We start from the raw sequence: 12,575 nt of genomic DNA, 5'->3' as shown, positions 1-12,575 counted from the left end.
CATCACATCCTGGTACCGATCCTGGTGTCCTTCTAGATACTCCCACTCCTCCATGGAGAGATAGACAGCGACGTCCTGACACCTTATAGGAACCTGAGAACAATCACACCGTCATCACCCAGAATCCTCCAGTGCTGTATAATGTCCCAGCAGTCACCTCTCCGCTCATCACCCAGAATCCTCCAGTGCTGTCCTGTTTAATGTCCCAGCAGTCACCTCTCCGCTCATCACCAAGAATCCTACAGTGCCGTCCTGTATAATGTCCCAGCAGTCACCTCTCCGCTGATCAACCAGAATCCTACAGTGCCGACCTGTATAATGTCCCAGCAGTCACCTCTCCGCTCATCACTCAGAATCCTCCAGTGCCGTTATGTATAATGTCCCAGCAGTCACCTCTCTGCCGGAGCTCCTCCATCTTCACGTCCTGGTACAGATCCTGGTGTCCTTCCAGATACTCCTACTCCTCTATGGATAGAAAGCGACTTCCTGACACCTTATAGGAACCTGACAACAGCAACACCGTCCTCACCCAGAATCCTCCAGTACCGTCCAGTATAATGTCCCAGCAGTCACTTCCCCGCTCATCACCCAGAATCCTCCAGTGCCTTCCTGTATAATGTCCCAGCAGTCACCTCTCCTGTTATCACCCAGAATCCTCCAGTGCTGTATAATGTCCCAGCAGTCACCTCTCCGCTCATCACCCAGAATCCTCCTGTTCCATCCTGTATAATGTCCTAGCAGTCACCTCTCCTCTCATCACCCAGAATTCTCTAGTCCCGTCCTGTATAATGTCCCAGTAGTCACCTCTCCACTCATCACCCAGAATCCTCCAGTCCTGTATAATGTCCCAGCAGTCACCTCTCCACTCATCACCCCGAATCCTCCAGTCCTGTATAATGTCCCAGCAGTCACCTCTCCGCTCATCACCCAGAATCCTCCAGTGCCGTCCTGTATAATGTCCCAGCAGTCACCTCTCCGCTCATCACCCAGAATCCTCCAGTGCTGTCCTGTATAATGTCCCAGCAGTCACCTCTCCGCTCATCACCCAGAATCCTCCAGTGCTGTATAATGTCCCAGCAGTCACCTCTCCGCTCATCACCCAGAATCCCCCAGTCCTGTATAATGTCCCAGCAGTCACCTCTCCGCTCATCACCCAGAATCCTCCAGTCCTGTATAATGTCCCAGCAGTCACCTCTCCGCTCATCACCCAGATTCCTCCAGTCCTGTATAATGTCCCAGCAGTCACCTCTCCGCTCATCCCCCAGAATCCTCCAGTGCTGTATAATGTCCCAGCAGTCACCTCTCCGCTCATCACCCAGATTCCTCCAGTCCTGTATAATCTCCCAGCAGTCACCTCTCCGCTCAGCAGCTCAATCATCTTGTTGCTGAGCTCCAGGATCTTCTTGTTCCTCTCATGTAGCAGGGAGTGCGGGGGAGGCTCTGTGATGGGGCCCGGGCTCCGCCCTCCTGACTCCTGGAGATGGATGATGGGAGTCATACCGTCCCCCGGTGTCTTCCTCACTATTGTGTAATCCTGTGTATGGAGAGAGACACTTAGGGAGAAGATTCCTTCCCGACTCCAGATCTGACAATCAGTAGAAATCCCGGGATCAATAACCGTCTCCAGTAATCTGGGGCCATAACCGGGAATATTATTCCCCTCCGGACAGACATCCCGGCCCCTCTACAGCTCTTATAAGGAATCCCCATGACAACTCCTCCGGGCAGAGAGCTCCACGCAATCACTGCTCTTACAGTAAAGAATCCTTCTCTCTATTCTGGATGTCGGACTTGTCACAGAACACAATAAAGCTGATAGAAATGTAGAGGAGTTACCTCTCCGCTCAGCAGGGAGATGATCTCCAGGGCGAAGTGGAATAATCTTCTGGTGGTCTCATCCCTGTCCTCGTCCATCCTCGGGGTCATTCAGGAGGAGGAGGGATGAGCACTGGATCAGCTGGAGGGATCTCGTCCTGCCGGCGTCTTCATGATGAAGGAGAAGATGGAAATCACCGGGGACGACAGAACGACAATCACTAAATTCTGCCAAATATCAACATTTATCAGGAGGAATCTGGAGGAAAAGACACAAAACTCCACCGCGGCCTCCTCCGCCGATCTGACCGCTCATTATCAGCCTCGTAGGGGGAGGTCGTCATTGAGGTAACTACACAGCCAGGGGAGGACGGTCACCATGGTAACTAAACAGCCAGCGGGGAACGGTCACTGTGGTAACTACACCACCAGGAGAACAGTCACCGTGGTAACAACACCTCCAGCGGAGAACGGTCACCATGGTAACTACACCTCCAGCGGAGGATGGTCACCGTGGTAACTACACCTCCAGCAGAGGACGGTCACCGTGGTAACTACACCGCCAGCAAAGGACGGTCACCGTGGTAACTACACCGCCAGCAGAGGACGGTCACCGTGGTAACTACACCTCCAGCGGGGGCCGTGAGATGAGGAGCAGACGCTGCACATCCCCCATACAATGCTGCCCGTCCCCAACACTGAGGAGCCGCAGTCACAGGGAGCAGGAGCCTCCACAGGAACAGCTCTGATCTCACCCCACACTCTCCTCTCACAGATTTACCACAAACCCTCCTGTAATCTCACCGGAATGGCGGGAAATCTGCTGCTGGCTGACACCAGAGAACACGAGCTGCACACAACCAGGACGGAGCTGCTGCACTGAGAGCGGAAGGACCTGTGGTGACGTCACTGTCATGTGATCTGGGGGCGGGGCTCCTCAGTACAGTCACACACACACACACAGCTCCTCCCCCTCTCACAGTCCAGGCTCCTCCTCCTTGTTCTGTCTCCTGACATTCTCCTCACCGTGTTGTGCTGACTAGAAACCGCGGGAACGTCCTGTCAGGCGGCGCCGGCCGTAGTGATGGCAGCCCGGCTCTCTTTGCCGACTCTTTTTTATAGTAATCCGTTTTCCTCAGTCCTGGCTCCCGGTGTTTCCCTGTACAGTGAGGCCTCATTATATCCCTGTATTAGTCTCCAGTACACACTGGTTTCAGCATTGCCGTTTCCTCAGATTGTTCGTTCTTGTGAACAGCGCTCCCCGCTGCTCGGCTGTAGTCTTATGTATTACTCTCTAAGGCCGATTTCACATTTGCGTTTGAGTCCGCAGCATTTCAACCGCATATATCCGCAGCGTTGTGTATTCCTATATTTAACATTAGGAACGCATGCGTTTGTGATTGTTTGTGTTTTACCGCGTTGGACGACGCATGCGCCGTTTCGATGTTTGTGGTTTGGCGCGGAAATGCAACGTAGTAATTTTTAGAAGCGTCAATTTGCCGCCTGGTAATGCATGCAGTTGATTGCGCAAGTTTTGCGGCAAAAAAAAAGCATTGCTGTCTATATGAATGCATGCGTTCAAAAGCACATGCGTTTGGTTGCGTTCGCGGACGCATGCGTTTCAATTGAAAACAACATGTCTAGAAAATAATCAGGGAAATGAAAGCTGTTGTCAGACGGAGAAAATGTAGAGAAAACCAGAGCAATTCTGGAGAAAACTCATCTATTATAGGACGACGCCGGAGAGACGTCATCACATCCACCGGAGCCAACAAGGAGCCTCTCACCTCGTGGTGTAAGAGGCCGGAGCTCCTCCATCATCACATCCTGGTACCGATCCTGGTGTCCTTCTAGATACTCCCACTCCTCCATGGAGAGATAGACAGCAACGTTCTGACACCCTATAGGAACCTGACAACAATCACACCGTCATCACCCAGAATCCTCCAGTGTCCTGTATTATGTCCCAGCAGTCAACTCTCCGCTCATCACCCAGAATCCTACAGTGCCGACCTGTATAATGTCCCAGCAGTCACCTCTCCGCTCATCACCCAGAATCCTCCAGTGCCGTCCTGCATAATGTCCCAGCAGTCACCTCTCCGCTCATCACCCAGAACCCTCTGGTCCTGTATAATGTCCCAGCAGTCACCTTTCCGCTCATCACCCAGAATCATCCAGTGTCGTTATGTATAATGTCCCAGCAGTTCTCCTTGAGACTTCTATAGTTGTCAGTGCTGGATTGCTGTGAGCACCACCCAGTGGTGGTGAGTAGTGTTGAGCGATACCGTCCGATACTTGAAAGTATCGGTATCGGATAGTATCGGCCGATACCCGAAAAATATCGGATATCGCCGATACCGATATCCGATACCAATACAAGTCAATGGGACATCAAGTATCGGAAGGTATTCTCATGGTTCCCAGGGTCTGAAGGAGAGGAAACTCTCCTTCAGGCCCTGGGATCCATAGGGATGTGTAAAATAAAGAATTAAAATAAAAAATATTGATATATTTACCTCTCCGGCGGCCCCTGAACTCAGCGCGGGTAACCGGCAGGCTTCTTTGTTCAAAATCAGCGCTTTTAGGACCTGAGAATCACGTCCCGGCTTCTGATTGGTCGCGAGCCGCCCATGTGACCGCCATGCGACCAATCACAAGCCGCGACGTCACCGCAAGCTATTAGCGCGCTCTTTTTTGAAAAATGAGCGCGTTAATGACTTTCAAAGACGTAGCGGCTTGTGATTGGTCGCGGCCACGCGACCAATCACAAGCCGCGACGTCACCGCAAGCTATTAACGCGCTCATTTTTAAAAATGAGCGCGTTAATGGCTTTCAAAGACGTAGCGGCTTGTGATTGGTCGCGTGGCCGCGACCAATCACAAGCCGCGACGTCACCGCAAGCTATTAACGCGCTCATTTTTAAAAATGAGCGCGTTAATGGCTTTCAAAGACGTAGCGGCTTGTGATTAGTCGCGGCCACGCGACCAATCACAAGCCGCTACGTCTTTGAAAGCCATTAACGCGCTCATTTTTAAAAATGAGCGCGTTAATAGCTTGCGGTGACGTCGCGGCTTGTGATTGGTCGCGTGGCCGCGACCAATCACAAGCCGCTACGTCTTTGAAAGTCATTAACGCGCTCATTTTTCAAAAATGAGCGCGCTAATAGCTTGCGGTGACGTCGCGGCTTGTGATTGGTCGCGTGGCGGTCACATGGGCGGCCCGCGACCAATCAGAAGCCGGGACGTGATTCTCAGGTCCTAAAAGCGCTGATTTTGAACAACGAAGCCTGCCGGTTACCCGCGCTGAGTCCAGGGGCCGCCGGAGAGGTAAATATATCAATATTTTTTATTTTAATTCTTTATTTTACACATCTCTATGTATCCGATACCGATACCCGATACCACAAAAGTATCGGATCTCGGTATCGGAATTCCGATACCGCAAGTATCGGCCGATACCCGATACTTGCGGTATCGGAATGCTCAACACTAGTGGTGAGCCAATCGAGTTGTGCCAGGTTCTAGTCTCCTATGGAGACTATTGAAGTATGGCAAAAGTAAAAAAAAAAAAATGTTTGTAAAAAATATTAAAACATTTTAAAAGTTTAAATCACCCCCCTTTTGCCCCATTCAAAATAAAAATCAAACCGACACATATTTCATATCGCTAAATAGCGTAGCGATAAATAAGTTACAACACCAGAATTATGGTCTTTTGTCGCCGCAACATTGCATTAAAATGCAAAAGAACCTCTTAACCAAATCAAATTAACCCCGACTCTGCTGAGCAACAATAGTGTATTGTAAGTGGTATGTCCGGACGAATGGGTCGTCTGAACCCTGCAACGCGTTGAATAAACCACGTTGAACCTTTACTATTCTTGGAATTCTTCTGATGGCAGCGCGATGATGAACCTCTTTTCCTACGAAGTGTATATTTCTACCAGGTCCGGCACTGACCTGTGGATCTGCAGCAGCCGCCATTATTATTATAATTCTTTTTATCATTCTCACTAGGTGAGTAGTTCTAGTTGGTGGGTGCACCCTATACAACGTGAGATAAGACCCGATTGCGCTTTTGGTGTCTCCTTTTTCTGAGTAACAATCCACGACAGACTTAGGAACCGAAAGAACTCACAGGATAGAATGGACAGAAGGATGAGACATCTACAGACAAAATGTGACCGATGCTCTAAAGAAGACGAAAGTTTCTGAAAGAAGCCGCCGAGGACGAAGACTCAAGACTGATGAAGACATGACGACAGCAGAGAAACCGCGATTCACAGATCAGAAGAAAATAATCAGGAAATGAAAGTGTAAGTATTTATCACGTGCATTAGGTTGTATTGCATTGCCATACTATGTATGTTTCTATTCCACAGGATTTGGCGTCTGGTTTATTTTTGGTATTTTCTTTTTTCTTTTTTCACAGCACATGGAGCACTACTGTTGGCCCAGGTTCTGGAGCGGTCCTTCATCCGACAGCCGCGGACCCGTCCCAGCCATTCAGCAGCGCAGCAGCAAATGGGACTTCCACACTAACTGGAGATCAGGGAGCTGGTCCATCAGGTCTTCCCCTATCGCAGTCCTCTTCCACTGCCCCTTTTTTTTGGGCTCCTCCTGGCAGCGGCAGAGGGCGTCGGACAGGTCACTCATGCCCGAGTTTTTGCACTTGAGCTCGGTTTTACACGAAACAATCAAGGCTTTGGGTGACCGAATGGATGTTTCACATAACCTCTTGAATGCACGTATCCATGAGGTCACCAAAAACCTTGATCAAGTGAAAGCCGACCTCCAGAGGCTAGCTCATCATTTTTTTTAACCAAATTGAGCAGGGCATGTCAGAACACCTTACTCCTGATCTCCAGCTGAGTGTCATGCAGGCCTACAATGCTGCTTATGTGCAGGCTCTGCAGCAGAGTCGGTATTTCCAGCAGACAGTCCAACAGGCTTTGGCTGCAAAAAAAAAATGCACCAAAAACGCTGATTCCTATGCACACCTGTACTATATATGTGTATGGTTTATCCTTATTATTTCACGTGGGAATTCATTTATTTCTATATAGTAAATGCCCTGATTCAGCAGACAATATTCCTGTCTTGTGTCATCCAGACAGTAGTGACAGGACATCGCCCTATCAGATTACAAGCAGTGATTTAGTGACTGGTCAGAGCCCATGCTGATCCCTGCTGTATGTGACTGTGAAACCTGATCCTACAGCAATCATCACAGAGCTGGGACCAAATGAGTAAATCACAGCACTGAGGGGGTCTCAAGGGGGGTTTGGGAGGCACGTTCTGGGACTGCTGCTTCACTGCTGTACACCCTCTGGGAACTTCATACAGGGGCTGCAGAGGCAGGGGACCCCCTTTCTAGGTGAGGGCCCAGGCGACTGCCTGGTCTGCCTGTGCCAAACGATGGCCCTGCTTGTGGAGGAGCTCCAATGTTTAGGCACACAGGGGCTCTCCAAACGCGACATGGTGTCCGCTAACGATTGGAGCTAATTTTTCATTCAAAAAGTCACATGGTGCTCCTTTCCTTCCGAGCCTTGCCGAGTGCCAAAACAGTGGTTTATCCCCACATGTGAGGTATCGCTGTACTCAGGACAAATTGCCCAACACATTTAAGGATCTATTTTATCCTGTTGCCCATGTGAAAATGAAAAAATTGATGATAAAATAATTTTTTTGTGAAAAAAAGTACTTTTTAATTTTTACGGATCAATTTGTGAAGCACCTGGGGGTTCAAAGTGCTCACTATGCATCTAGATAAGTTCCTTGGGGGGTAAAGTTTCCAAAACGGGATCACTTGTGGGGGTGCTCCAATAGTTAGACACACAGGGGCTCTCCAAACACAACATGGTGTCCGCTAAAGATTGGAGCCAATTTTTCATTCAAAAAGTCAAATGGCGCTCCTTCCCTTCCGAACCCTGTCGTGCTCCCAAACAGTGGTTCCCCCCCACATATGGGGTATCGGCGTATTCAGGATAAATTGTACAATAACTTTGCGGTCCAGTTTCTCCTTTTACCCTTCGGAAAATAAAAAAATTGTTGCTAAAAGATAATTTTTGTGATTAAAAAGTGAAATGTTCATTTTTTTCTTCCATGTTGCTTCTGCTGCTGTGAAGCACCTGAAGAGTTAATAAACTTCTAGTATGTCGTTTTGAGCACCTTGAGGGGTGCAGTTTTAAGAATGGTGTCACTTTTGGGTATTTTCATCCATATAGACCCCTCAAACTAATTTCAAATGTGAGGTGGTCCCTAGAAAAAAATGTTTTTTTGTAAATTTTGTTGTAAAAATGAGAAATCGCTGGTCAAATTTTAACCGTGAAAAATGTGAACTGAATATTAGCAAAGGGAAAAAGAAAAAAATTTGCCAGGGATATCTCAGATTATGAGATGAACAAAATCTATAGATGGCAAAATTTTGAGAGGAAAGGAAAAAATATACCTACAAGAAGTGAATCTGTACAGTCCTTAACGTCATCAGTTGAGGCTCGAGGGTCACATAGTGACATTTAGAGCACCTCTACATCTGGGCCAGTTACTCGATATGGCAATAAAAAAAGATCTTATCAGCCGTCCAAGTGCTATAGAAAAGAGCAAAATTTTGAGCAAGATAGGAGTAAGGTAATTAATCTTTCCTCTCACGTCCTTATTTCCACACAACTAGAGGTATTGGAGAAAAGTCTAACTTTTTCCCCTTCAAATTCTATAGATCCGTTTTTAGCGGTCAAGGATATTCACTTGTTTTCTCGAAAAATTATTTTGAAAAGGCTGCATTACAAAAATTCGCCTGAAGCATTATTTTAAACTGTTGAAGAACGAGAGGCCTTAGAGGCATTAGAATAATTGGCAAGTGAAAATGAGAACTCCTCAGAGGTAAGCAAGTTCTATTTGAGGTTATTTAATAAAACAAAAAAATTTCCCCCTTTAACTTTATGCCCGGCTGTTGATTTTCTTTACTAAAGTAGTTACTGCGGATATAGAAAAATAATCAGAAGAGAGGAATAGAAAATTTAATCAAGGGATCAACAAAAAGCCTTAAAAGAAATGCAAGAGTGGCCGGACGTGGTTTTCAAAGGCTGCGGATAAGGCCGGGATCACACATGCGAGAAACACGTCCGTGTCTCGCATTTGAAATCCCTCCTCTGGCGTCGGCACTCCAGAGCCGCTCCGCTCCTGGAGTGTCGGCTCCAGAACTTGGATTTCACATGCGAGACACGGACGTGTTTCTCGCATGTGTGATCCTGGCCTAAAGAGGGAAATTTAGTCATATGGCCCACAGTACTCTATGAGGAACAAGCGGACAGAGTATTGAATGATACGTCCTGTTACTGCAGATTACCATCCAATCCTCTTCCAGCCTATCAGATGGAGCTTATAAAAATATTGGATGAAGCGTTTGCAAAAGGGATTATTCCCAAACAATTGTTGGACACTGTACAGAAAATGGTACCAAAACTTCCTACGTTTTACTTAATTCCCAAGGTCCATAAAAATCCTCTAAACCCGCCCGGGAGACCAATTGTGGCAGGCAATGAAGGACTTTGTGAAATAATTTGTGACACATTAGAACATTTTCTAAGGCCATTAGTCATTAGCTTACCTTCATACAATAAGAACACCACATCTGCCCTGAGGAGATTGGACAATTTATGTCTGTCTGAGGACATGCTTATGGTCACGGCAGATGTGGAGTCCTTACATACTTCGATTAAGCATGATGATGGTTTGGCGGCCAGAGTGTTTTTTTAGGACAAGTAATCTAGAATCTGAATTGATTGATTTGTTATTGGTCTTATTGAAATTTATACTTACCTACAATTGTTTTATCTTCAATAAACGGGTCTATTTGCAAAAACTAGGGACCGCCATGGGTGCTTCTTGTGCACCGTCCTATGCTAACTTATTTTTAGGGGCGTGGGAAAGAGAAATCTTTATTAGTAATCCCATTCCCGGATATTGAGGACACGCATCTGTCACGGTCAGCTGCAGCCGCAGATGCGGCCCAGCCCATAGACGCCCCCAAGCCGACCAACCTCAGAAGGCGTGGGGCGCGTCCCCCGGGGACGCAATATGGACCCTTTAAACCCCAGAGGACCCGGACTACCCGAACTAGGGGAGTGGCAGCTGAGCATGTGGACAAGGAAAGAGACACGTAGGACCTGATTACACCGCACAACTTCAGGTATAGAGAAAGTAAAGTTTACTAAAGTAAAGTCACACAGTACATAAACAAAACATGACGATGTCAGGCTCCCGATTCCACACCTCAGAAGTGTACCACCCAGTGGACCCCAAGGCTCCAACGGATCACCGAGGCACACATAGGCGGGACATCAGGACACAGGCAGGACATCAGGATACACGAGGACATGAGGGCACAGGCAAGACATCAGGATACAGACAGGACATCTGGACTCAGGAAAGACCCCAGGACATCAGGACACAGGCAGAACATCAGGGAACAGACAGGATATCAGGACATCAGGGTCCATGAGGTCATCAAGACACAGGCAGGACATCAGGGTACAGACAGGACATCTGGACCCAGGGTCACCGGCAGACATCAGACAGGAGTCGTTCCGTTCCGGACATCCGACACGACCTACAGGCACCACCAGAGTCATCAGGCTCCAAGCTCCAGACAGCCGTCATCAGGTTCCAGACTGCGATCGTCAGGCTCCGGGCATCGGACCTAGGAAGGAAATCAAGCGTGATGGTGCAAGCACCGCCGTACTGGACATGAGCCAGACGGGGTTAACACCGCATGGTAGTCAGAGCACAGAGTAGTAGATGCTTAGCAGAAACACCGGTTTCAAGAGACTCAAAGTCACTGGGAGTGAGGCTCCAGATGCAGAGAAATTCCAGGAACATAATCACAGCAGACACAGTTCAGACAGGTTCAGGTACAGGACAGGTACAGGATCAAGGATTCGGGCCAGGATATACCACCTCCAGGACAGGCACCAGAACAGGACAAAACAGGAATCTAGGCAAGGACTTTGGTACCAAAACATAGACAGGAAAGGTGCAGGAACACAAACACACATAGCAAACTTCAAGAGCTTTGTGAGTAGCTCATGAGGAAGGTATGCAGCAGGGCAAATACCTAAAAACCCATGTACGATTGCGCAGCAGAGCAGGGAACCGAGAAGGCTCATCCAAGTAACAGCCAACAGTATCCCAGCTCAAATTAGGGGGAAAAGAGTAAAGGGTTAAAGCAAACATATGCATTGTCATCCCAAAAACCAGAAACAGACAGAACAGCATGACAGCATCATTGGATGAGATACATCGATGATGTGTGGTTCGTCTGGGAGGGATCTAGGCAAAATTTGGAAGCACTCATGGCGAAGTTGAATAATAATAACCTAAATATTAAATTGACACCTAAGGCAGGAAGAAATCTGGATTTTTTAGACCTCCAGGTTAATGTGTCGTCTAATGGAAATTTGTCAACTGAGGTATTCAGAAAACCAACTGCAACAAATACCTTATTGCATGCTACCTCATCCCATCCGCCATCAGTAATTAGAGGAATAAAGACGGGACAGTTCCTTAGAGTGAAATGCATATGCTCGAATGTTCAATCTTTTGAACGGCAAGCGCAGGAACTGAGCACTAGGTTTAAAAATAGAGGATATAGTAGTAGGAATATTCGGATGGGATATCAGAATGCTAAGTATAAACCAAGAGATGAATTGTTGTACAAGAGTAGTCCCAATAATGGAAAAAATTTGGAAGAGAATAACTTTCCGCGTTTGATCACTACATATAACAACAAATGGCCACAATTCTGCCAAATTATTCGGAAGCATTGGCAAATTTTGCTGACGGATCCTATCCTCAAAAAAATGCTTACCTCCATCCCCTCTCATTACGGCTAGAAGGGCAAAAAATTTAAAACACATCCTGGTCCATAGCCATTATGAGCCAACTAAAAACAATAAAAGGTCGTGACACTAAGGGCTTTTATCCCTGCGGTCATTGCAAGGCGTGTGATAATATGTGCAAAAGCCAAACTTTCACTGATGCGAAGGGCAACAGAACTTACTCCATTAGGCATTTTATTTCCTGTTCTACCAAGGGAGTGATCTATTGTGCCCATTGTCCATGTGATAAAATTTACATTGGTCTGACAACCAGGGAACTTCAAATCCGTACAAGAGAGCATGTCAGGGATATCGATAAAAGCAAAACTGTGGAAGATCCATCTTTGTTGAAAACGATGCCCAGGCATTTTTTTGAACATCATAACAGCAATTCAAGCTTGTTAAAAGTTAAAGGTATCGATATAGTACAGATGGGGTCAAGAGGGGGTAATTTGGCCAAAAATTTGGCGAGGCTAGAAAGTAAGTGGATTTATAGACTGGGTAATATAGCCCCACATGGTTTAAATGAAAATTTTATTTTTTCATCTTTTTTGGAGTAGGTCATTCATGGGCATAGTGGTTTTTTAGGGGTTTTGGGACAATTAATAGGTATGTAATTTTATTGATTTTAATATTTTCTTATTTGTCTGTTGTTATTAGATATTATTTTTCGTGATATCAGGACATTACTGTCTCCTTCCCCATAATCCTGTAGAATGTAAGCCCGCAAGGGCAGGGTCCTCGCCCCTCTGTATCAGTCCGTCATTGTTAGTTTGTTTACTGAATGTGATATTTGTAACTTATATGTAACCCCTTCTCATGTACAGCACCATGGAATCAATGCTGCTATATAAATAAATAATAATAATAATTATTATCAGAA

At 46.9% G+C, this 12,575-nt stretch overlaps 1 protein-coding gene across 1 annotated transcript; it reads right to left on the bottom strand.

The window, feature by feature from the left end:
- Positions 1–780: 780 nt before the first annotated feature.
- Positions 781–2,699, bottom strand: LOC138657465 (uncharacterized). Its single transcript, XM_069745260.1, has 3 exons — positions 2,620–2,699; positions 1,837–1,983; positions 781–1,534 (listed from the first exon to the last, which is right to left on the bottom strand). Exons 2-3 carry the CDS (start codon positions 1,924–1,926, stop codon positions 983–985), a joined length of 642 nt encoding a protein of 213 aa, XP_069601361.1. The 5' UTR covers positions 1,927–1,983; positions 2,620–2,699; the 3' UTR covers positions 781–982.
- Between the last annotated feature and the right edge of the window lie 9,876 nt (positions 2,700–12,575).

The sequence above is a fragment of the Ranitomeya imitator genome, chromosome 1 (genome assembly GCF_032444005.1).
Source record: "Ranitomeya imitator isolate aRanImi1 chromosome 1, aRanImi1.pri, whole genome shotgun sequence".
Taxonomy (NCBI): domain Eukaryota; kingdom Metazoa; phylum Chordata; class Amphibia; order Anura; family Dendrobatidae; genus Ranitomeya; species Ranitomeya imitator.
The sequence above is the reverse complement of the archived record's forward strand: the minus strand, read 5'-3'. Positions and strand labels throughout refer to the sequence as shown.

Bases quoted from the DNA above. Each gene is read 5' to 3' on its own strand.
- LOC138657465 (XM_069745260.1), bottom strand. From the start codon at position 1,926: ATGACCCCGAGGATGGACGAGGACAGGGATGAGACCACCAGAAGATTA. The intron at 1,535-1,836 runs GTAACTCCTCTA...CTCCATACACAG, and splicing joins TCTCCCTGCTGAGCGGAGAG to GATTACACAATAGTGAGGAA.